The sequence below is a fragment of the Megascapheus bottae genome, chromosome 4 (assembly GCF_031878675.1).
Source record: "Megascapheus bottae isolate mThoBot1 chromosome 4, mThoBot2.hap1, whole genome shotgun sequence".
In the NCBI taxonomy this organism is placed as follows: domain Eukaryota; kingdom Metazoa; phylum Chordata; class Mammalia; order Rodentia; family Geomyidae; genus Megascapheus; species Megascapheus bottae.
The window spans coordinates 4511186-4535893 of NC_143512.1; the positions used below are offsets into that span (position 1 = coordinate 4511186).

General features: G+C 42.5%; 1 protein-coding gene across 2 annotated transcripts; it reads right to left on the reverse strand.

The window, feature by feature from the left end:
• Positions 1-1095: 1095 nt before the first annotated feature.
• Slc26a2 (solute carrier family 26 member 2) lies at positions 1096-23273 on the reverse strand. 2 transcript variants are annotated; one of them, XM_090331239.1, is made up of 4 exons: positions 23107-23273; positions 9013-9168; positions 6391-7105; positions 1096-4394 (listed from the first exon to the last, which is right to left on the reverse strand). In XM_090331239.1, the coding sequence occupies exons 3-4, from the start codon at positions 7078-7080 to the stop codon at positions 2874-2876; spliced, it is 2211 nt and encodes a 736-aa protein (XP_090187365.1). In that variant the 5' UTR covers positions 7081-7105; positions 9013-9168; positions 23107-23273; the 3' UTR covers positions 1096-2873. The 2 variants fall into 2 exon arrangements, with proteins under 2 accessions (XP_090187365.1, XP_090187366.1); XM_090331240.1 differs by lacking the exon at positions 23107-23273 and adding an exon at positions 20746-21037.
• Positions 23274-24708: the final 1435 nt, after the last annotated feature.

The following is a 24708-nucleotide window of genomic DNA, read 5'->3' on the forward strand; positions in this document are numbered from 1 at the left end:
AGTGGCAGAGTCCTAGCCTTGAAGGAAAACAAAACAAAACAACAACAACAAAAAAAACAGAGGCTCAGGGGTTACAGCACCCAGACCCTGAGTTCAAGCCCCATAATCAACAACACCAAAAAGGGTGCAATGCAGCCAAATCCCTCAACCCAAGCAAAGTGATGGAAAAGTAAATTTTGTTGATGCTACTAAAAGCAGAATCTCTTGTTTGTGTGGCAGGGACAGGTACAAACCAGAACATAATTCAAGAATTTGCTACTGGGATGTATAAACTCTAGGGACTGTTAACATCCATATGTGGACTGAAATGCCAACCAAAGGGCAAATTCTGTTGGGCCTTCTAATGGTCTTCCCAAGTGCTAAATGGACTGAGTCCAGTGTTAGAGAACTGCAGTTGTTTGAACATGTATTCCTTACTTTTCACAGAATATCGGATATCCACAAGAGATTCAGTTCAAACCTGGCTCAAGGAAAGAGTATAAGAAATTAAATATAAATACCAGAATGTTATAATTTTATAATTATAATTCCTAAGGCTGGTAAGAAAGGGTAAATATTAGTAAAACCCAAACAAATCATCACCTATATAAGCAGCAGCTGACATCACACTTCTTATATTTTAGGTCTACATTCTAAAGGATATCAAAATTCAGATTAGGCCAGATACATACCTGAAGCCCCAGCATTCCAAAGGCTGAGACATTAATATTGAGACTGCCAGGCCAGCCTGACTTCACAGTGAGACTGTCTTAAAAAAAATCAACAACAAAAACCCTCAGGAGACTGAGATCTGAAGACTGCAGTTCAAAGCCAGCCCAGGCAGGAAAGTCTATGATAAACTCTTTATCTCCAATTAATCATCCAAAAAGCTCAAAGCAGAGCTGTGGCTTCTTGAATGAAAATGCTAAGGGACAACACCTAGGCCCCTGAGTTCAAGTCCCAGTACTGGCATTAAAAAAAAGAAAAATAAAGGGGAAAAAAAATCCCTTGGGACAAGCTCATTTGCATGTTATATTTAACTATAACCTAATGACTTAGAAGACAGAAATCCAGATTTTTCTATTCAGAAACTGCTCTGTTGAGATAATGGAAAGGTATTTTCACTGGGTGTGGTGGTTCACATGTAGTTCCAACATTGCAAAAGTTGAAACAGCAGGACTGCAGGTTCAGGACCAGACAAATCTACATACTGTCTCAAACAGACAGAAAGTATTGTCCCTGTAAACAAATGGGCGAGCTCTACCAAGAGAAAAGAAGTACAGGCTGAACAGTTATAGACCAAACAAGAAAGCTAAATTGATATGCATACTTGTAATACCATGGGACCCCTACAAAAGGGTGCTGTTTTTCATCAATATGTAAAACTGTTTAAACTGTAAGAACAGGCCAAAATGATTTTGTACTTTGGCAATCATTTTTTTAAGGCTTGGATAATTTCACATAAAATCCACTATCCTTAACTTTGGAGAACCCGCTTTCTCTTGCCTGCTAAGGCCTAAACATTTAATAAGTTTTCAACATCAGATAGTCATGCTTTTCCATGGAAACTATTCCTCAATTGGTTATCTGTAAGCAGCTAGCAAAAAATAGACCCTTAGAACTTGAGTTTCATGAGTGTCATGTGATGCTTCTAAATCTGTCATCATCACTTATTATAGAGCATCAGGGTGCATGGCAGCAAGCATCCGCATTAGAACATCTACAAATTACTCATGTCACTGCACACTTCTGCACATCTTTTCCCCAGCAACTTTTATGTAAGAAAAACTCTGTCCCCAGCAGACCCTAGCTAAAATACCCCTTGGGGGAAGAGGGGAGAGGACCGTAATTCTTAAGGGAACCGTCACTCATTCCTTTCTGAAATCTGTCTGTGACAGTGTGCCACAAACTCATTTAAAATGCTGTAAGAAACTGCTGAATTAGTATATGGTTTTGTCTGACATGTGGCTGATATAACAACAACAATACTAGGAAAGCATGCTAAAAAAAAACTGGAAGCTAAAACAGATACATTTTCAGAAAGGAAGGAGGGCTCCCATGGTTTCTTCTAACTCTGCTTATTATTTACCCTAGATAAAATGGTGTGTCCAGGTGTTCACAATAGGTGTTGTGCATGTCAGGTTGGCTATTAGGATGTGCCAAACCTGTCATCAGATCTCTCATGAGACTATAAGGGGAGGAAGGACAGTGCTTTCTGCTAAAAGCTGGAGATGCTACTTCCGTCTGGAGACAGAGATACTGCTAAGAATAAACTTGGCTGATCGACCTGCTGGCATGGAAAGCAGGCACAATTCTCCTGCCTTCTCCCCTCCTTCTCCACAGAGCCAAGCAAAGGTTTCAGCACTTTTTTTTGTCAGTCCTGTGGCTTGGACTCTGGGCCTAGGTACTGTCCTTGGGCTTTCTCAAGGGTAGTGCTCTACCTCTTGAGCTACAGCACTACTTCTAGCATTTTTTTTGTTTATATAGTACTGAAGAATTGAACCAGGACTTTGTACATGCAAAGCAAGCACTCTATCACTAGGCCATGCTCCCAGCCCAGGGTTTCAACACTTCTAAGGCATACCTCAACATCACCCATTTCCCTCTAGAGGAAAAGCCCAAATGTATACTCTTGAAGTAAGGTGGTTCAATTCAGTAGATACTGACTGCGCCCAGGAATACTTCATATCTCCACAAGAGCTTGAAACTACAGCATTCTTTCCTTTTTGTTTCTGCCCAACTATCAGCTCTGATTCATTTGAAAATATACAAACATTCTTCAAAGGAAGAACTGATTTCATGTGTGCAAAGATTTCCAGCTCCACAGCAGAAAATGTTGCACACTGAAATTATATCTATTGCCTAGGCATTCTTTTTCTTCCATCTACTTTATCTCAGTTGGCCACTGAACTTATACCATTGAGAACACAAAGTCCTTTCTGGGTTTGAGATTCTGCTGCAAATGCCACTGCTTTGTATACACTATAGAAAAGAAGGTTTTCTTCGTCCTCTTTGTAATAGTCTCCTCTGACCAAGGAATCACTCACAGAGGGATTGCACTGGGCCAGCAGCACCTGGATGCCAATGGCTTCATAATCTCGGCGAACTTCTTTCAACGTTTGGATCCCTGCTGTATCTAAAAACTGGATTGCGCTGCAGTCAATCACTACAGTATGCAGCTCAATGGGGTCATGGGAAAGTTGCACAGAAACTTCATCCTGGAGTCCACTGAGAGTCATTGTTTCCTCTTTGAGCTTTCTCTTTGCTGCCTTCTTCTGGGCTGCCTTTACCAAGACTGGGTTTAGAGTTTTTTTGTATAAAGCAGATTTAAAGGATTCTTTGTTTATGTAGTAGAGAGGGGCTATGAAGCGGAAAACTCTGATACCTGGTTTTGTCTGAAGGTTCTTGTAATCAGTCATGCATTCAAAGATTTCAGAGTCTTCCACCAAGCCAAGCAATGAAATCTTTGGCTTCTGAGTGCGGAGGATGACACAAAACATAGAAAAACAAACCCCAATGAGCAAGCCTATTTCAGTGCTTATCAGAGCAGAGCACAGCATGGTAACAAACCATATAACTGTATCCATTCTGCTAACTCTCCACATCTTGGGCAGATCTCTGAATTTACAAAGAGCTCCCCGGAGATTTACAATAGTGATCACCCCAAGGACACATTTCTGAAGGGAAAAGAATAAAGGAGCTATTACCAGGAGGACCAGCAGAAGAACAAGGGCAGTCACCACAGCAGAAAGCTGGGTTTGGCAGCCTGTCGATTCCTTAACCAGTGTTTTTGCCAGAGCAGCACTAGTAGTGAAGCAGTGGAAGAAGGAAGGGATGATGTTGCAGAAGCCGATAGCATACATTTCTTGATTGGCTTTGACGGTGTACCCATGCTTCTTGGCAAACATTTCTGAGAGGGATACAGTGATAGCAAACCCAATGATGGAAATGGCAATTGCATCAACAGCCACATTAGGAATTAGGCCCCAGTCTGGAGCTTTAGGTGGAATAAACCCAGTGGGAATGTGTCCAGAAATACTGGAATTATAATTCTCTTTTAATTTTCCAAAATGAGATGCTAATGTGGCTGCCACAACAACAATGAGTTCAGTAGGAATTGGTGCCTTGAGCTCGGATTTGAAGCGTTCGTTGAGTTCTTTGGTTGGCAAAAGGACTAAAAGACAAAGAATGCTGGTGATGAGGTCACAGAGATTGGTCTTATGGATGTTTTTGAAGATATGGATCCAGGTAGTGATGAGTGAGCCCACGCCATTACTCCGAGGAAGGTTAAGCCCCAGGAGGTACTTGGCCTGGGAGGTGAGAATTGTGAAGGAGGCACCTGTGACAAATCCACTCAGCAAGGCATCTGAGAGGTAGACAGAAATAAAGCCCACTTGGAAGAAGCCCATGGCTACCTGCAAAGGAGGACACACAAGCAGGAAACTTAAATGCAAAAGAGCTTCTAAACTCTGCATTATTTTGTCATTTCTTATAAGAAAATAAACCGTCAGATCATCAGAGCTGGAATAATGTAATCATATGTCAAAATCGTTCATTTTACAAGGATAGGAAACCTGCTCAAGATCACGCTGTTATTCACTAGCTTAGCTGAGACTAGCATTCAGGATTCCTACCATCTCACACAGTGCTTCTTGAAACTTGTATCAGGTTCAGCTTTCTTCCAAAAAGAAAATCCTCAAGGTTCCAGAAGAAAACTAAAAACTCAAATTGGAAAATTCTTCCAACTGGGAAAGCATGTACAGGGAGTGATGACACAAGCCTATAATCTCAGCTACTCAGGAGGCCAAGTTGGGGGCCAAGAAAAAAGGTAGTGAGAACTTCATCTCAACCAACAAGTTAGGTGTGGTATACCTATAATCCCAACTATGCAGGAAGTATGGGTAGGAGGCTTGTGGTATAAAGCCAGCATTGGACAAAAATGCAAGACCCTGTCTGAAAAATAACTAAAGCAAACAAGCCCATATGTATGGTTTAAGCAGAAGAGCACATGTCTAGCAAGCAGGAAGTCCTGAATTTAAAACCCCCAATATGGCAGAAAGCATGGGGAAGGGGGGTGGGGGAGGGAGAGAAGACGGTGGGAAGGAGATGGTAGTTTTCTCTAAGTTATAAACCATTACTGTAAAACTAAGTTGTTTTGTTGACAATAATAGGTTTGAATTCAAAGTCTTACACTGGATCAGCTTGCTAGGCTGGCACTCTACAATTGAACCACACCCTGGTCCTACTTTTGTTGGTTATTTTGGAGATGAGGCCTCATGGATTTTGCTGTCTGGGATAGTCTTAAACTGTTATCCTCCACATCTCAGCCTTTAAGTAGTTAGGATTATAGGCATGAGCCACCAGCACTGGCTAAAAGAAAGTTTAATTTTACTTTTTCTGATTATAAAAATTAAGTTCTGATGAAAAGGTAATCATACCTTACAAGTCATTGCTTTTGAGAGAGTGAATGAGATGAACAGGATCAAAGTTTTTTAAAATTTACTCTGAAAGTTACTAATTTCATATAGTGAAATTGTTCTTATCTAGGATATATGTGCCCATCTGTCTTCCATGTTAATACTAATACTGTAGCATCCTTACAAATACTCCTTTTAAATGTATCTTTTCCTAATTCCGCAGATGTTTACTACACATTTCCCTTTCTTGTTGAGTAGTAAACTCATGTGTGCATACCCTGCCTTCTGCTTCCCTGAGCCATCACCACAGAGAGTAAGTACCACTCCTCCCCTCCCTGGTAAGTTCCAGAAATACTACAACAGAGGTCTCATTCTGGCCCTGACTACTGCATGCTAACAGGCAGTGCCACAACAGGCACTTCAGGGGATTTTAAGGGAGAACCAAGAAGAACTTAGTTCCTAATCCTCTTTCCTGGATGATAATAGGAAGCAGCAGCCCTCCCCAGCAGTCCCCATTTGGGCCACACGTGGTAGAAGTCACTCACTGGAGCAATCCTAAGGAAGGTGGGGGAATGCGGAATCCGAAAACCTGCACTCCCTCCCTCCCGAGGCTATGACCTGCCATCCTTCCTGGCTGCTCATTCTGACTCTGCCAATAACCAGCCAGACACATCATCGCAAGCTAAGGCAATGTTTCCTCACACACTAAATGAAGGAGTTTACTTGGTATCCAAGGAGATTTTCTGGTTTGAACCTTTTCAACCTGCTGTCTCAAGTTCACTGGTTAAGACAGTCTAAGATAGGAAAGAAGGACAGCCTTGCCTTTCCTCACTTGTGGAGTCAAGGATTTGAATTTTGTCTTCACCACTCAAATATCTTGAGGACATATCTATTAAATAGCGTTGTTATGACACCTAAGAATCCCTTATAGATCAGAGATCTAATATAGTCATTAAATTTTCCAGAAATATCCAATTGTTTCATCATTTCTTACCTGATAAACTCCAGCGAGAAAGGTCACAGTGCTGCCAATTTTAATTGCATAGCAACTCTTGTCACATATCATGTCTGACATGTTACTTATTAATGTGCTCTCATTGGAAATCACTCCAAAAGAAGGAGCGATGCCAGCAGGGAGATAGCCTGCTTTGTGCAGTTCTCTGTCAACTACTTCACCAATCATAAGGCACAGTACTCCAAAAATGCCCACGGAGATGTGACGGGAGGTACCGAATAGGAAATAAATGATGCTGGCAAAAAAAGCCGTGTACAGCCCAAAGATAGGCTCTTGGCCAGCCAAGAGGGAATACGCAATGGATTGGGGTACCAGTAAGATGCCCACAATCAAGCCAGACATGACATCTCCTAAAATGTTTTTTTTGAGGTCATATTTTGGGAGCCACCGCAGAACAGGAAGAAAATCATAAATCATATTTTTGGCTTTGGTCGGGCTACACTGGCAACTCTTCTGTAGCTTTCTGATGATAAACTGTTTGATGCTGGTATTTGTTTGCTCTTGACGCTCCATACGGATCCGACAATAAGGTCTGCATTGATCATTCGTCTCAAGTTGCCTGAAGTCAACGCTTGATTCTTTTTCGGTCTCCAGGGATGAAAAACTGTCCTTTCTTTCATCTGAGGCCTTTGGTGAAAGGTCACGTTGTTCCTCACTTCCTGAAGACATTTCTGGAGATAGATGGTTTAGCTTCCTACCTCCGAAAAAATACATAGTGTTACCTTAAAAGCAATTCTTGGTGCTCACACATATGAAAAGTCTTATTTGCTGTTAAGAGGAATTTCATTTGGGGGTATGTATCTTATAGCTTTCTTCAATTGAGCCTCCTTCATCTTAGTCAGGGGAAGAAACAGAACAGAACACTTAACTATACACATCTAAGTCAAAGAAAATCACTGGGTGGTACAGACTTCCTAACAGTGTAAACTACCAAGGTATCTTCTCCCCGTGTGCCCGACTCCTGTCCAGTTTCCTCCAGCAAAGTTATTAGGATAGCTGGTCAAAAGACTTACCAAATTCTATCAATGGTCTTCTTCCTATGTTTCTTTCATTTTTATTAATTTTCTTTACCTCCCAGATCCACTGCAAAATAGGATATAGTCTTAAACCTTCATTCCTACCTACCAGACCTTGATAAAAAGGAAGAAAGGCCAGGTGCAGTGGCTCACACCTGTAATCCTAGCTATTCAGGAGGCTGAGATCTGAGGACCGTGGTTCAAAGCCAGCCTGGGCACTGAAGTCCATTAGACTCTTATCTCCAATTAACCACTAGAAAACCAGAAGTGGGGCTGTGGCTCAAGGGGTGGGGCAACAGCCTTGAGCTGAAGAGCTCAGGGATGGTGCTCAGGCCCGGAGTTCAGTCCCCATAAGCAACACAAAGGGAGAGGGAGAGGGAGAGAGAATGGGAGGGAGGATGGGGGAGAAGGAGGGGGAGAGAGAAGGAAGACAGTATTACAAGTCCTTTTTGAAATAATTGGTGAAAATAAGTAGACAAAAAACATTTGCAGAACAAAGAAAAATGTTTTCAGCGATGTTTTAGCAGGGCAGAGCACATGTGCATGCTTCAGCAGCAGTCCCTTGCTAAGCAGCCATGAGGAATGAAGCTGTTAAGAGGTGCTGAAGCTTACCAAGTATCAAGAGCGGGTAGGGGGGCAATGACTACTGCATGTGAGGAAAGGCTTTGGTCCGTTCCACTGGGTTCTAAGATGGCAAGATCTGCCCTTTTCATGCAGAGTCACCTGACTATGTGAAACACACACTCTGCAACACAGGCTAAAGAGAGGAACAATAGTAATAAGAGGAATAATGCTCTTCTTAACTTCCCTTTGGAGACTATCAAGGTGATGCTACATTTTTGGGTCCTAGAGTACAGAACAAGTGGAGAAACCTATCCATTTGGAGCTACAGGAAAACAAAGACAAAAGTAATAAAAATGGTAGAAGGGACAACACATCTTGCAACAGTAGTCAAAGAGGAGGGGAAAGAACCAAACCGTGGGAATGTGAATTGTTAAGTAAACATAAGACAAGGTCTTTACACAGGCTGTGAGCTTTACTTACAACGGTCAGCCAGCTCAGCCTATCCAGATTTTAACTACTTTTTAATCCTAGCAAAACGGGTACCCTTTCTACAAAGCATTAAGCAAGTTAATTCAAATGAAGCAATCCTCCCTGTGTCCCTGACCTTTGCATCTGCAATAGCATATTAAGCACTATATTTCCTGCGGGCAAGAGGCCCCAGCTCGTGCATGAGAGGACACCAGCGTACTGATCACCAAGCAGAATGCAGTAACTCTCAGACAGCAGCAGGCTCACAAAATGTTTAATGAAAAAAATGAAACAAGTTAGTGGCAGTGTCCAGACAGAGACAAAATAGAGGGAGGACTCAGGAAGTTGTCTGTTTTGAAACTACACAAAAATAGACCTTTGTGAGGTTCTATAAATCTAACATTATTGCGGTGCCACAATCCAAGACCCTATGCCCTGTTCAAAGAACACAAGATACATGAATGTGTTTATATCCAACAATAGCAGAACCATAGTTTAATGGTCTTGTGAAGCTGAAAAGGGAAATAAAGACTAGATTTCTATGACTACTGACCCTGAGCAAATCAATCGGCCTGGTGGATGCACCCAGAAGCTCTTTGTTCCTCAAGCGTAACTGTGGTCTGTTGGTCTGTCTTCTCTTGAGTTTAGTTCTTATGGCCCATTTTGGAGCAGTTCTTGGTAATTTCTGGGTCAGGAAATTTTTCCAAGACTAAGGTAAGAAAAAGAAATATTAAAAATGCTATTAATGAAGAAGTAATAAAAATAATAGGATAATCAGTAAACTGACAAAGGCAAAGAAAAAAATGAATGAACTTAAATGCAGGTCAATAGACATGAACTAAACTCAAAGAATTTATGAATAGAGTGAAATCCCTACATCAACAGTTTAACATCATCCTAGAGCTGTGTGACACATTAAAAAAATTATTTTTGTGTTGGTCTTGGGGCTTGAATTCAGGCCTTGCGCACTGTCCCTGAGCTTCTTTGGCTCAATACTAGTGCTCTACCATTTGACCCACAGCTCCATTTCTGTTTTTTGGTGATTAATTGGAGATAAAAGTCTCTCAGACTTTATTGCTCAGGCTGGCTTTGAACTATGAACTTCAGATCTCAGCCTCTTGAAGAGCTAGGGTTACCAGTGTAAGCCACAGCACATCATAAGAATTCCTTAAAGAAGAAGAGAGAATGGGCAAAACATTTGAATATTATAATGACCAAGAATTTTCTAAAACGAAAATTGAACGATTCTGAATTACAGACCCAAGAATCTCAGCGAATACTCAATATAGTCCAAACAAAACACTGCACCTATACATATTCTGTCTGCTACAAACAACAGACAGAAAATTCTGAAGACAAAGAAAACACTAGTCATTATTTACAATGAAATAGAGTAAAGAGCAAGAGCTATAGCCAATTTCCTGGGCAAAATGAAGGGGAGATGATAGAATGCTATCTTAAATACAGAAATAAGCTTTTAGCTATGCATGACAGCTTGTGCCTACAATATTAGCTACTTCAGAAGGCAAAGACTAAGAGGATCTCAGTTTGAAGACACTCCAAACGAAAAAGTTAGCAATCAGTAAGTTAGACATAATAGTATCAATCAAAGTATGCCAAACAGATATAGACGGCAGGATCATGGTCTAAGGTTGGCTTTGGACAAAAACGTGAGATTCTACTTGGAAAATACTAAAGCAAAAAAAGGTTGAAGGAATAACTCAAGCAGGAGAGTATGTGCCTAGTAAAGTCAAGGCCCTCAATTAAAACTCCAGTGTGTGGACTGAGAGTGGGCCTAGTAGTAAAGTGCTTGCCTAGCAGGCAAGAAGCTCTGGGTTCCATTCCTCAGTACCATAGATACAGATAAAGGCAGAAGTGGTGTTGTGGCTCAAGTGGTAGAGCTCTAGCCTTGAGAAAGTCCAAGAACAGTGCTTACGCCCTGAGTCCAAGCCCCAGGACTGGCAAACAAAACAAAACAAACTTCCAGTACTGCTCAAAGAAGAAAAAAGAAATATAACTTTCAATGCAGAAGTCTACCTAGAAATAAAAGTACTTTTATTTATGGAGAAATAAACTTTCTCAAGCTAGTTGCCAGTAGCTCATGCCTGTAACTCTAGCTACTTAGGAGGCTAAGATGTACAGGGTCATTGTTTCAAAATCAGTCTTGGCAGAAAAAGTCTGCTAGATCCTGTCTCTAATTAACCAGGAAAATGCTAGGCTGGAGATGTGGCTCACGCAGCAGAATGCCAGTCATGAGCAAGTAAGTCATCCAAGTGCAAGGCTCTGAGTTCAACTCACCAGCTCACCAACTGGTGAAACCCCAATTTTTCTCCTCAAATAAACACTAACAGTTTACTACCAGCAGCACTGTACTACGATACACACACACACACACACATACACATATACACGCACACACGCATGTGCGTTATAGGGAGGGTTTTCTTCCCAGGTTTTTTAAGGGAAATATGAGATTCATATTTTATTTACAATTTACAAAGAAATACAGAATGTGTCCCATAAACTCTTCTTTGGGAGAAGAAAAGCAAAATAAAGATGCAGCTGCCGGCTCTGCAGGGACATGTGGTGAAAGGAGTTCCTGCCATTGTTTCCTTAAACAATGATTTTTCTTATTTAAACTAAGTAAAATAAAACGCCATGATTTCTTCATATTACATATGTGACAGAATTAACAATAAAAATAACTTTTCAGAAGTCCAGTCTCTGGTTAAATGTATGAGGTGACTAGGATTTCACTTTCCGTCAGTGACACAGCCCCTGATCACAAAGAATGAGAACCTCCGAGAAAAGAGCTTAATACTCATCCAGAGTGTCTGCTCAGAGAATGGAGAGACCCCAATCTTTAAGGGCCTGAACTTTCAGCTTCTCAGCCTCCAACTTGGTTTGCTGTTCTACCCTTTGTTCTTCTAGGATCTCTCCAATAGACACTTGTTGCAGCGGTGTCTCACCTTTTCCAAGTCTATTTCTCCTAGTAGGTCCCCATTTTCTCCTCTGACCACAAAAATACCTCGAGGAATAATGGGACTTTTCTCCTCAAAGAGTAAAAAATATGAATATATAAATAATAACTTAAAAATATAAAATTCAAGAATTACAGAACTGCCTACATACCAATAAACCCCATCAAATCTTAGATAAATCAATATTACACAAACTGTCAGAGCAAAAACAGATCTCAAACTCATTTTTGTTACAGGTGATTTGATCATTCAGCCTAAAAAAGAATATTCATTTTGCCTCTCTTTAAATCTTTACAATGACATTATTATTAAAATATTTCTTATAATCATGCTTGACCTAACTATTTCAGGTCAGGTTTAAAACCTTAAAAACAGATATCTAAACAAAACAGGTAATCAGGAAGCTTTTCTTTCCCACCTATCTACTCATAAAACTAAGAGGTCAAGTTTACAATATAACTGCAGACACTAGATTATGAAAACAAATGTTAGATCCAATTTCTTTATAATCCTTATCACTTGGACACTTTGCAGAGCTCAACTGTGGAAGCCATCAAGCATCCAAACCAAACTGCTTATGACTGTATGTGGTCTGAAACAACTTGTATGGCAATTGGCTTTTGTTTCAAGCTACCACCACCTAAATCCTCAATTTTAGTTTGGAAGCTACAGCTTGTTTGTTTGAAATCTCTGCAAGTCAAAACCAGGAACATGGATGAACCTCCTGAACAATGTTAGTCTTGTCTATAGGACATCAGACATCAATAGAAAAACTCTCAATTTCTTCATGTACAACTTCTGAGATAAGATGTGAAAAGTGTGTAGCAAACTCTGGATGAAAAAGATTTCAATTCCCAAGAAACTCTCATAACTGCATCAAAGGAAAATTCTTTCTTTGAGATAACATTGAGTCAATGCTTTTTCACTTTGACCCATTTTTGTCATTGCTGAATTTACTCTAGGCAGGCCTTACTACAGCACTCTTTACTGCCTTAGCAGTTTCTAGAGATTGATCTTGAAGTATTTCTACCTCCTAGACTCTCTGTAGTTACTGAGTAAACAGTTATAGATCATTCTGCAATCGGATGTGTTTAATATAGCTGCTAATCACCCTTCAACCATAAGAATGACATGAGTGGCACTGTCTGCACTTTAACCACGCCAGTCAGCATCTGTTCTATCTGTCTTAACATCCAGGATAGACTTAAGGCAAGAAAAGTCTGTGTACCAATATATGAGGGATGCACAAGTACTCAAATATTATTTTAGCTTTATATTGTTTTCTGGAATAGTTAGTGGAGGTCCAGTCAAGAGAATAATGAAGCTGGGTATCAGTGGCTAATACCTGTGATTCTAGCTACTCAGGAGAGGCTGAGATACAAGGATCATGGTTTGAAGCCAGCCTCAGGAGAAAACAACTTTAGATTCTTATTTCCAATCAATCACCAAAAAGCCAGAACGGAAACTGTGGCTTAAGTAGTAGAGGTATCAGCCTCAAGAGAAAAAAAAAAGCTAAAGGACCAAGTCTAGATCCTGAGTTTAAGCCCCAGTACTGGAACAAAAGGGCGGAGAAGAGGAGAAAGAGAGAGCAGCGAGAGAGCGAGAGAGCAAGAGAGCGAGAGAGGGAGGGAGGGAGGGAGGGAGGGGGAGGGAGGGAGGAGAGAGAGAGAGAGAGAGAGAGAGAGAGAGAGAGAGAGAGGGAGGGAGGGAGGGAGGGAGGGAGGGAGGGAGGGGGAGGGAGGGAGGGAGGGAGAGAGGGAGAATATGACCTTTGGGTTCTGCCATTAATAGTTAAAGATCATTTGTTTCATAAAGTCTCTCCATCAGGTCCAAATCGTGTACTAGACCAAGACGGCTTGATAATTTTGCTGCACATGTAGGCTCCTTCATCAATGGAGAATTCTGCATCACCAATGCCTTCCATTGCCTGCCTTTGAGTTTGATTACCTGCTACTGCTGCTGCTGACTCTTACCAGTCTTGGGACTTGAACACAAGACATGAGAACTGTCTGAGCTTCTTTTGCTCTACCACTTGAGCCACGGCACTCCTTCTGGCTTTTTCTATTTCCGAGGTACTGAGGAATCAAACCCAGGGCTTCATGCATGCAAGGCAAGCACTCTACCACTAAGCCACATTCACAGCCCCTGTTGCTAACTCCTAAACAGCAATATAGGATGGGATGAACTGTAGCCCTGTGTTTCTAGCTTATCCTAGTTTTGTGTATGATACTAGCTGCCCTGGCTGGCAGAGGTCCTGCCATCTTCTTTCTCTCTACTGTGGCTGCTGCCTCTGTCTTCTCCTTGCTGTCTGAGAGTTGGAAAGCAGAGAATAGAGAAATGGAAAGCCAAGGTATTATTCCAAGATGGTAGGCAGGCTAGGTCAGCAGTTACTATTTTGGCCACCCAGACAATGCTGGGCAAAATCCACATATAAAATAAATCTGTAACAATAACACAAAAAAGAAGAGGACACTGTAAGTATTAGATATAAAACAGTATTGTTGGGGCCAGGAACGTGGCCTAGTGGTAGAGTGCTTGCCTCGCATGCACTGCATACACAGAATATGTTGGAAGTGGTGCTGTAACTTATATGGTAGAGTACTAGCAAGCCTCAAAACTGTCAAAAAAAAAAAGCAATAAAACAGTATAATTTTTATTTTGCCAGTCCTGGAGCTTCAATTGAAGGCCTGGGCACTGTCCTTGAACACTTTTTTGCTCAAGGAATTGAACCCAGGGTTCCATGCATACTAGGCAAGCACTCTAACACCAGCTACAATACCCTGGCCCAACAGGATAATATTTTTAAATCAGTTCTGGGGCTTGAACTCAGGGCCTGGGCATTGTCCTTGGATTTTCTCAAGGCTAGCGCTCTACCACTTGAGCCACAGCACCACTTCTGGCTTTTTCTGTGTATGTAGTACCGAGGAATTGAACCCAGGTGTTGGGTGCATGCTAGGTAAGCACTCTACCAGTAGGCCAAACTCCTGGCCCTATAATTTTTTTTTTTTTTTTTGTTTTTGGTGGGTCATGGGACTTGAACAGCCTGGGTGATGTACCTGAGCTCTTCAGCTCAAGGCTATCACTCTACCACTTGATCCACAGCATCACTTCCGGTTTTCTGGTGGTTAATTGGAGATAAGAGTCTCACAGACTTTTCATGCCCAAGCTGGTTTTGAACCACCATCCTCAGATTTCAGCCTCCTGAGTAGCTATGATTACAGGTGTGAGCCACCAGCACCCGACTTAAAACAGTATGATTAATGATGTACATTGTGGGGGGTTGGGGATACAGTTTATTGGTACAACACTTACCTAGCATGCTTAAGGCCCCAGGTTCCATCCCCAGTACTGAAACAATTACATTGTAAATTTTAGAGTAACTACTACATTTTGAAGATATAAGTAAGTCAATAATGGAAATAAATGGTATGATTTAAAAAAAAACTCTCAACTCAAGGCACAAAAAAATCAAATAAACGAAAAAAAAACTGGCAAGTTAGCAGAATTTAATCCAATCATATAAATGATCACAATATAAGCAGTCTAAATACGACAATTAAAAGACAGACTGAGGCTGGGAGTGTGGCCTAGTGGTAGAATACTTGCCTAGGATGCAAGTCCTGGGCTTGATTCCTCAGTACCACATACTATAAGTGGTGCTGTGGCTCAAGAGATAGAGAGCCTTGAGAAAGCTCACAGACAGTGCCCAGGCCCTGAGTTCAAGCCCCAGGACTGACAAAAAAAAAAAAAAAAGACAAAGACAGACTGAAATGGCTTTGTTAAATGGCAACTCCTTTGTACAACTAAAGAATGAAAACAAAAGAACAGGATAAAGCCAGGTGCTGGTGGCTCATGCCTATCAACTTAGCTACTTTGATCTGAGGATCAAAGTTCAAAGCCAGCCCAGGCATGAAAGTCCATGAGACCCTTATCTTCAATTAACCACCAGAAAGCCTGAAGTGGTGCTGTGGCTCAAAGTGGTAGAGCACTAGCCTTGAGCTAAAGAGCTCAGGGACAGTGCTCAGGTCCAGAGTTCAAGCAACATGGCTCACCTACCTTCCCGCCTCTGCCAAAAAAAAGACTGTTCAACTGCTTAAATAAAATAAGACCCTGGACTGGCTGAATGGTTCATCCAGTAGGTGTAAAATCCTGAGTTCAATCTTTAATACTTCAGAAAATAAAAGAAAACCTAAATAAATGTAAACACACACACACACACACATACCAATGTTCTGAGCAGCATTTCTCACAACCACCAATGGTAGAAACAATCCAATAGTCCATCAACTGATGAACAGATAAATAAAATACAATATAATTGGTAAGGATTTTGAAGATTTGAGCAATGCTCTTGATGAGCCTGAGTTTCACACACACACACACACACACACACACGCGCACACGCACACGCACACGCACACGCACACGCACACGCACACGCACGCACACACACATCATCCCACCCAACAACTAAATATAGATTTTCCTCAGGTGTCTATGAAATACTGGTTCAGGTAAATCATATTTTTTTAAAAAAACAAATAAATTTAAAACAATCCTTTTCAGACAAAATGTATTTTCTGACCATGTCAGAATAGAAAACTCTCCAACAGAAAAATATCAGTAAATATTTGAAATATTTGAAAATAAACATTCTTCAATATAACTCAAGACTTGAAAACATCAAAAGAGACAGTTTTGTCTGCTATAGCACCAAACAGGGAACAACCTAAAATGTTTTTCAAGAGATAAATAAACAAATGGAGCTATATTCATGTATGGACTACTGTTTGGCAATAAATTATTAGGAATAACATAAAGGGATAAATTACAACACAACATTGATAAACTCAAAATAATTTTGTACAGTACAAGCCCAGACACAAAAAGGAATATATACTGTATGATTACAGGTAAATATAACAACAAGAAAGATGGATCAGAGGTTGTTTCAGAATAGGGTGTGGAGAGGGAAGAGGATTAAAGATGACCAAAGAGCAATGGTAATTACTGCATACATACACAGAGAAACACATATACTTAATGTAGACCTCTGTAAACATAGTTTATTATATATTGATTAATGTAGAAAACAAAGTTATTTCTCTTCTCTACTTTAACCCAGTTATTCTAAAATAAAACCTTCCTAACATTTTAAAAAATATGATGGTAAAGCAAAACTATGATAGCTTCAGAGGATACATCTGATATAATCTCTTTTCCTAAGAAGGTTTGGCCATTTAAAACTAAGCTTGAAAGTGGGCATGATGGTGTAAACCCAGCACTCAGAAGGCTGAAGCAGAAAGATCAACAGTGCAATGTTAGCCTGGACACTGTCGCAAAAGAAAGGGCAGGGAGGTGGACCTACTGGCAGAGTGCTTGCCTAGCATGCATGAAGACCCAGGTTCTACTCCTTGGTACCACGTACATAGAAAAAGCTGGAAGTGGTGCTGTGGCTCAATTGCTAACCCAAGGATAGCAATTAGGCCCTGAGTTCAAGGCCTAGGACTGGCAAAAAAAAAAAAAAAGAGAGAGAGAGAAAGGAAAAAGAGAGAAGAAAAGAAAGCTTCATAACCTGCCGTGACTATTATGTGTTATACATACATGTTTCTACATGCATTCTTACGTAACCACTTTTAATATGCAACAAGAATCAGAAGAAAAATCAACCTGGTTTTGGATCACAGGACTGTACAGCTAGAGGTATGAAATATGACTCAGAGTCTAGGGTAAGGAATAAAAAAGCACCAGAGCTGGAGCTGCGAATCAAATAGCCGGACCCTTAACCTTTTTCCTCTAGTAACTAGCTCAGTTCTCTATTGGTGTAATCAAGTGTTACAAAAACTCGCAAAATAGTATAGAGAACTAAAGTTTGTGAAAGTCTTCTTCATATCAAAAATACTAATAAGTCTATCCTCTAAAATGGAAAAATCCAAACCAAGCTGGAATAGACATAGACTACGCAATCTGGCAATAATTTTCCAGAACTGACGCTGCATACAAGGGGCAGAATGCCATGGTTTCAACATAAGCCTGTCTGATTCAAACCCATTCTTCTTACAAGTCTTCAGAAAAGGTCAAGGAAAAATTCAGGGACACCTGGACATTCATAGCCTGCTTATGTTAACAGTTCAACGACTTAACAATTATTAACATTTTACTAACTTAAGACAGTCAGTCCACATAAAAACAATGGTTTTTATGAACCATCTAAAAGTTGCAGACATACTTATTCAACACTTCATTGACCCTACATTTTTTAACCACTGTTCCATCTGCCTCTAAAAGAAGTAATCATTAACAATATGTAGCCAGCCATTTGGATATGCGCCTCAAAAATCTGCAAAGACAGGCTGTGAGTGTAGCCTAGTGGTAGACTGTTTGTCTAGCAGCATGAAGCCCTGGGTTCAATTCCTCAGTACCACGTACACAGAAAAAGCCAGAGGTGGTACTGTGGCTCAAGTGGTAGAGTGCTTGCTTTGAGAAAGTTCAAGGACAGTTCCGGGGCTTTGAGTTCAAGCCCCCAGGACTGTCAAAAAAACCCTGCAGAGCTGACTGCTGGTGACCCATGCCTGTAATCCTAGCCACTCAGAAAGCTGAGATCCAAGTATTGAGGTTCAAAGCCTCACTGGGCAGGAAAATCTATGAGACCTAATTTTTCATGAACTTCTAAAAAGTTGGAAGCCTTGAGCAAGAAAAGCTCAGGGACTGCACCTAGGCCCTCAATTCAAGTTGCTCAGACCACACACACATACAAAATCTACAGCACTTCTCTACAAATGAGCCATCACTGCCTCTTTGCCTCCATTCACAAGGATCCCACCACCAATGGCACCTATGAGCCTTTGCTTCCATTGTGCTGTACTCTTGTATTTCCTGCTACCTTCAGCTATCCACATTTTAGGTACTAAGGTGGAAGATGGACTTGCTGTGTTAAGCATGTGCTCTACCACTGAGAAACACTGTCAACTCCTTTATCTTGGTTCATTTTTTTAATCCTACAAGGTTCATTTCAAATGCCACAGGGTACTGGTGAATTAAACTTCTTATATTAAATATAACTGCTTAGCAGTCAAGTTAACATGTCTCAATTATAGCTCAATTATAGATGGGCATCCAGTCATCCTGATCGCTACATAACCTAGCTCTGACTCAACATCTTCCACTTGGAGTGTATGGCTCCAGCTATTTTTTTTTTACTAAAAGAACATTTGTTTGTTTACCTGAAACATCTAAGCTTTAAGTAAATATAATGAGAAAGCATCCCTATTTTCCAGTTACCACAGTTAGTGTTCATTTGTCTGTATTACAAAAGAACCATTATCAGGCTTATATCGTTGCATATTATTACATACTGTTTCTAATATTAAATCCAAACTAAGACAAAAATAACAATATTACCCAAGAAAAAAATAATATAATGTACATCTGTGAGCACGTAACTATATAGTTTCTTGTACACATCTTTTACTCTGCTCCTTAACAAACTGAGAAGAGAGAATGAACTCCTATTCCCCAGTATGAGACGAAGCAGGGTTCAGCTACTTGCTCATCTAGCAGTACCAGACTCTCAAATCTTACTTTCTAATTCCCAAGTTTACTTCCTTTCTATAAAAACCATATTGCAGCTGGGAGTTTGCCCTAGTGGCAGAGTGCTTGCCTAGCATGCACAAAGACCTGGGTTTGATTCCTCAGTACCATATATATATAGAAAAAGTCGAAAGAGGTGCTATAGCTCAAGTGGTAGAGTTCTAGCCTCGAGAAACCCCAAGGACAGTGCTCAGGCCCTGAGTTCAAGCCCCAGGCCTGTAAAAAAAATCTATGGTGCCGGGATCATGGCCTCGTGCTTGCCTAGCATGCATGAAGCCCTGGATTCAATTCTTCGGTATTATATACACAGAAAAAGTCCGAAGTGGTGCTGTGATTCAAGTGATAGAGCACTGCCCTTGAGGAAAGCCCAGGACAGTGTCAAGGCCCTGAGTTAAGGCCCAGGACTGGCAAAAAAAAAAAAATATTGCAGCAAGGCATTGATCCTAGCTATTCAGAAGGGTGAGATCTGAAAATTGCAGCTGAAGCTACCCTGAAACCAGCTAGGGCAGACAAGAGCTGACTCTTAGTCAGCAAAGAGCAGGAAGTAATGGTGTGGCTCAAGTGGTATAGGACTAGTCAAGAGTGGAAAAAGCCTAGCACGTGCAAGGTCCAGAGTCCAAGCAGGCACACACTCGTACATACACACACACACACACACACACACACACACACACACAAACAAAACAAACCACACTGCCTCCAAATTAATTTCTCTGCGATGTGTTTTAGGAGCTAGTTCAAAGTACTAATCAATGGCTAGCTACTTTTAAAAATACCCTTTTTTTTGGCAATGGGGAGTTTGATTTCAGGCTCTTGATCATTTGAGTAATACTTCCAGCCATTTCTGCTTTTAGGTTATTTTTTTCAGATAGGGTCTTGAGGTATTTTTTGCAGGAAGCAGCCTCAGAAAATGCTCCTCCCCTTCTCCATGCTTCCTGTGTAGGTGGGTTTGCAGACAGAAACTACAATGTTGAGATAAGAGTCTCATTAACTTTTTGTCCAAGCTGACCTCAAATGAGCATCCTCCCCATTCCCTTTCTTAAGTAGCTGGAATAATAAGTAAGTATAAGCCACCACCCCTGGCCTCCTGAGTTGTTTTTTGTTTTGTTTTTAGTTGGTCATGGGGCTTGAACTCTGGGCCTGTCCCTGAGCTCTTTAGCTCAAGCTACCACCCTATCCCTGGAGCGCCACTTCCAGTTTTCTAGTGGTTAACTAGAGATAAGAGTCTCATAGACTTTAGGCCCAGGCTGGCTTTGAACTGCCATCCTCAGATCTCAGCCTACTGAGTCACCAGGATTACATGTGTAAGTCACCTCACCCAGCTCCTCCTGAGTTTTATTAGTAATTTTAATAAGTGAAAGCACAAAATTGCTTAGAGTGGGTTTGGCAAAAGGTTCAAGACTAAGACTAATTTTGTGAATATATACATATATACATGTACATATATATGTATATATTGTAACAGTTGACTTTTTACGTTTGGAAAACTAATGCTTGGTAGAGTTAATTAGTATCCCTGACAGAAGTCAAAGCAAGCAAGCTGGGGCTTCCCCATACCTTCTTTCTGCCTCCAGCAGCTATATTTACAGCTTCAACCCTTCTCTTTCAGTCTTTGCAAATGACAGTTTACCAATCAGTTCCCAGGCACAGTATCTATGCCAGCACCACTGCCATCTTAACCGCATCCTGCACCTGCTACTGCCCTGCACTCTTACCCCTTTGGCTTCCTTCATTTCCTCTGCAGTTCACCATTTATCTTTCTCCTGAGGGCAATAACCTGATCTTTTGATTGAAACTGTATTTGGACTGCTTTGTTGGCTGGTACCTATTAAGTACTTCACAAATATTTGCTGGGTAAATGGATGGATAAAGGGCAGTTTAACAAGTCTGCAGAAAGGAAAAAAGGAATTACTTTCTCCACTCTCATTGGATTCACCAACTGTCTCCCTAAAACCAAGCTGTGTCAAGAAATTATAATTTTACAAGCATCTATCTTGGCTTTCTCTCACTAGAAGTGTAATGTTTATTCTCAAAGCTTACCTTCATCAGGCACAATTTGGAGATCTCCCAAAGCCCATCTCTAGATTTTCCTCTAGGAGGCAGCACATCACAGTACTGCACAATGATTTTCAAATAGAGCTGTTAAAACAGTGATTCCTAGGCCTGTCCCCAGCAAACCCAGGGTTGAGATCCACATCTCTGCAAACAAATGATGCTGAACTAGTGAGCTTAGGGACAGTTAGTGAATCTCTGCGTGTGTTCTGCCAGTCATATTAGCTCAGATCCCAGCTATGCTGTCCTACAGCTGTATGGAATGGGTGAAAAACCACTTAGCATCATCTTCTGACCTGTGAAATGGGATCATTATCAAGCACTTGCAGGGTTGTTTTATCACAAGTAAAATATCTAGCATACCGTATGACATGTAAATACTCAAGAAATGATAGCTGTTAATCTCTGACTCTTAAGTTTCTTGATTTTTAAAAAACAAAAAGGATTAATTTCTTGCTAACTTTACTTTGACTCTTTTTTTTATTGATACAATTTCCTTCATTCCTTCCTTCTTTCCTTCTATCCTTTTTTTTGATACTTGGGGTTTTATCTCACGGTCACATGTTCTTGCTTGGCTGGCATCTGATCACTTGAGCCATGCCCCCAACCCTACTTTTTTGGTGATTATTTTGGAAATAAGAGTCTCAAGGACATTTTTTTTTCTTTTTTGCCTAAGCTGAATCTCAGCCCTCTAGATCTCAGCGTCCTGAGTAGTTAGTATTGCATGCATGAGCCCCTGGTACCAGGCTCCAGTTTTCAAAAATAATTTCTGAACACAACTCTGAGTATCAACTTGTTCAAGAGCTCATATAAACAACCATAAAGTCCAGTTGTGGTGGCCCACACCTAGATAAGCAGGGGGCAGAAGTAGAAGTTCAGTTCAAGACCAACCTGGGTAAAATATGAAGGCACTTACTGAAAAATAAACTAAAGAAAAAATATCCAGGAGCATGACTCAAGTTAACAAAATGAGATCTTGAGTTCAAAATGCAGTGCCACCAAACATCATCAGCATCAAATGCATGGACAGGAGGGCGTCACTCAATGGTAGAGCGTCACTCAATGGTAGAGCACATGTGAGGGCTTTAGCGCCAATCCCCATTTCCTTCCAAAAAAGAGCCATATATTCGGTGCAGGTGGCTGACACCTGTAATCCTAACTATTTAGGAGACTGAGATTTGAGGACTATGGTTCAATGCCAGCCGGGCAGGAAAAGTCTGTGAGATTCTTCTCTCCAATCAACCACACACACACACACACAAACAGCCAGAAGAAAAGTAAATGGCCCAAGTGATAGAGTACAAGCCTTGAAGGAAAGGAGGAGGAGGAGGAGGAGGAACGACAGCAGCAATAGCAGGTCAGGAACAGCACCCAGGCCCTAACCCATATCAGAGAGAGAGGAAAGGGGAAAGGAGAGGGAAGGGGAGGGAGACCGACAGACAGAAAAAAGCTGGGGAGGGGTACTGGAGTGAGTGTCAGAAAGGAACTCAAGTTCTGAACCGTTAACCCCCTAATGGTGAACGCAGCCCCACATTCAAGTTCAGAAGAACTGGGCACAAGTGCTAACTCTGCAAATGACTGGCTGTGTCATTTCAGGCAAGGTCCTGGCCGCCTGTCTGCCTTCCGTGTTCCCTTTTACCCACAAAGAATTCCCACTCGAGTGTCTGTGTGTGGCAGCCATGCGCGTGCCTAACCGGAGGGCTGGTTCTGAATCACCAAGATAAGCAGAGGCTCGCCTCCTCCCCAGGCCCGGCGCCGGTCCGGGGTGATGGGCGGCAGCGCCTCCCTCCTGGGTCCGGCCGCGGGATACCACGGCTCAGGAAGGATCCTCGGGGACGTGGACGGCGCGGGAACCGTCGCGGGCCCTCGACGAGGCGCTCGCTGACATGCACCAGGCTCCCTCCCCACACGACTCGGGTCCCAAGCCCGCCGCACGCCCCGCGCTCTGCCGGAGTCCGGGGCTGCCGCCCACCCCGCCAGAAGGGGCCTAGACAGCCGCCGCCGCCCGCCCTGGCCCCGCTCACCTCCCGGGTCCGGGCCGCCGAACCACCACCCCAGCCAGGCAAAGGGCTCCACAGGGCCCGGCCCCGAACTGGCGTCCCTATAACGGGGCGAGCCCCTTCCCCGCCCATGGCCCAGCCTCCCGAGGAGGCGGACCCGGCCAGGCGGGTACGAGGCGGCCCGAGGGGGGAACACGCCCGCCGAAAGGTGCGGAAGGAACCGCCGGCGCTCACGCCGGCGGCCGCGGCCGTCACGTGGCTCTGCGGAGTGACGCGGACGCCAGCCAATGAATCGGCCCGGACCAGCGAGGGTGCCACCCCCTGCCCGCCATCCTCTTTGTGATTGGCTATCCTGCGCACAGAAGCCACGCGGCCGGATTCCTAGGGTGGTTTTCCTCCCCCTGCCCCCCGCCCGTCTGGATCTTGACCCCAAGGTGATGAATCATCGACTGAAGGAACCGTCTGCCCGCCCTTGACCGCGTACCCGGGCCTGAAGCGTCGGAAGATGCAGAAGCGCTGTGCACCGCCCTGGTTTGGGAGCCCCTTTACCCCACCCTGCTCCGCTGAAGTCGTGGGTGCGAAGAAGAGGCTGCTGAGTGCCTGCTCTTGCCCCGAACTCCACAAGGATAACCCCAAGGCTCTGTCTAAAAAGTGAATAGAAATGTAAACGGAATATGGAATCCCAGCTCTTGTTGAGTCCACTCCATGGCAGCACGGAAGCTAAAGGTTCAGCCTGCAGTCCTAAGGAGGCTGAGATGGGAAGATCTCGATTTAATTATTTTCCCCAAGCCCCACCCGCTGATAGGCATCCCTGCACCATTTGTTCATTCTTCACTTTCCAGACTGAGTGAGCCGCCCACATTCAGGGAAAAGGAAGCATGATCAACGCCTTCCCTTTCTAGGACACCTGCTCTTCACCAGAACTTCTTTTCTTTCATGTCAATTCTGAGGCTTGAGCTCAGGGCCTGGCTGCTGTCCCTTAGCTTTCACTCTACCACTTGAGCCACAGCTCCACTTCTGCCAAACTTACAGCCCAGAACTGCCTGCCTGCCTCCCTCCCTCCCTCCCTCCCTTCCTTCCTTCCTTCCTTCCTTCCTTCCTTCCTTCCTTCCTTCCTTCCTTCCTTCCTTCCTTCTCTCCCTTTCTTTTTTTCTTTCTTCCTTTTTTTTTTTTTTTTTTTTTTTTTTTGCCAGTCCTAGGCCTTGAGCTCAGGGCCTGAGCCCTGTCCTTGAGCTTTCTCAAGGCTAGAACTCTACCACTTAAGCCACTGCACCACTTCTGGCATTTTTCTAGGTATGTGGTACCGAGGAATTGAACTCTGGCCTTTGTGCATGCTAGGCAAGCACTCTACCAGGAGGGCAAACTCCCTGCCCAAGAACTCCCTTTCTTAACAAGACACAATGAATCCTCAGATTTCTGCCAGCAGTTAGTACAGAGTTTTCAAAGTCACAATGGAGGAAATCTGAACACATGATTTCTGCTCTTGTTGGGGCTCCTCCATCTGAATAGAAACAAATCTTTTATCTACAAAGCAAATCTATAGTCTCACCTTTCACACCTATGTGTAGGAGTTACTGGGGCTTAAATTCAGGGCCTGGGAACAATGTCCCTTACATTTACAGTTCC

Coding starts and splice junctions, on each gene's coding strand:
- Slc26a2 (XM_090331239.1), bottom strand. CDS start 7,080: ATGTCTTCAGGAAGTGAGGAACAACGTGACCTTTCACCAAAGGCCTCA. Junction 4,395..6,390: donor TTCTCGCTGGAGTTTATCAG/GTAAGAAATGAT, acceptor CCTCCTTTGCAG/GTAGCCATGGGCTTCTTCCA.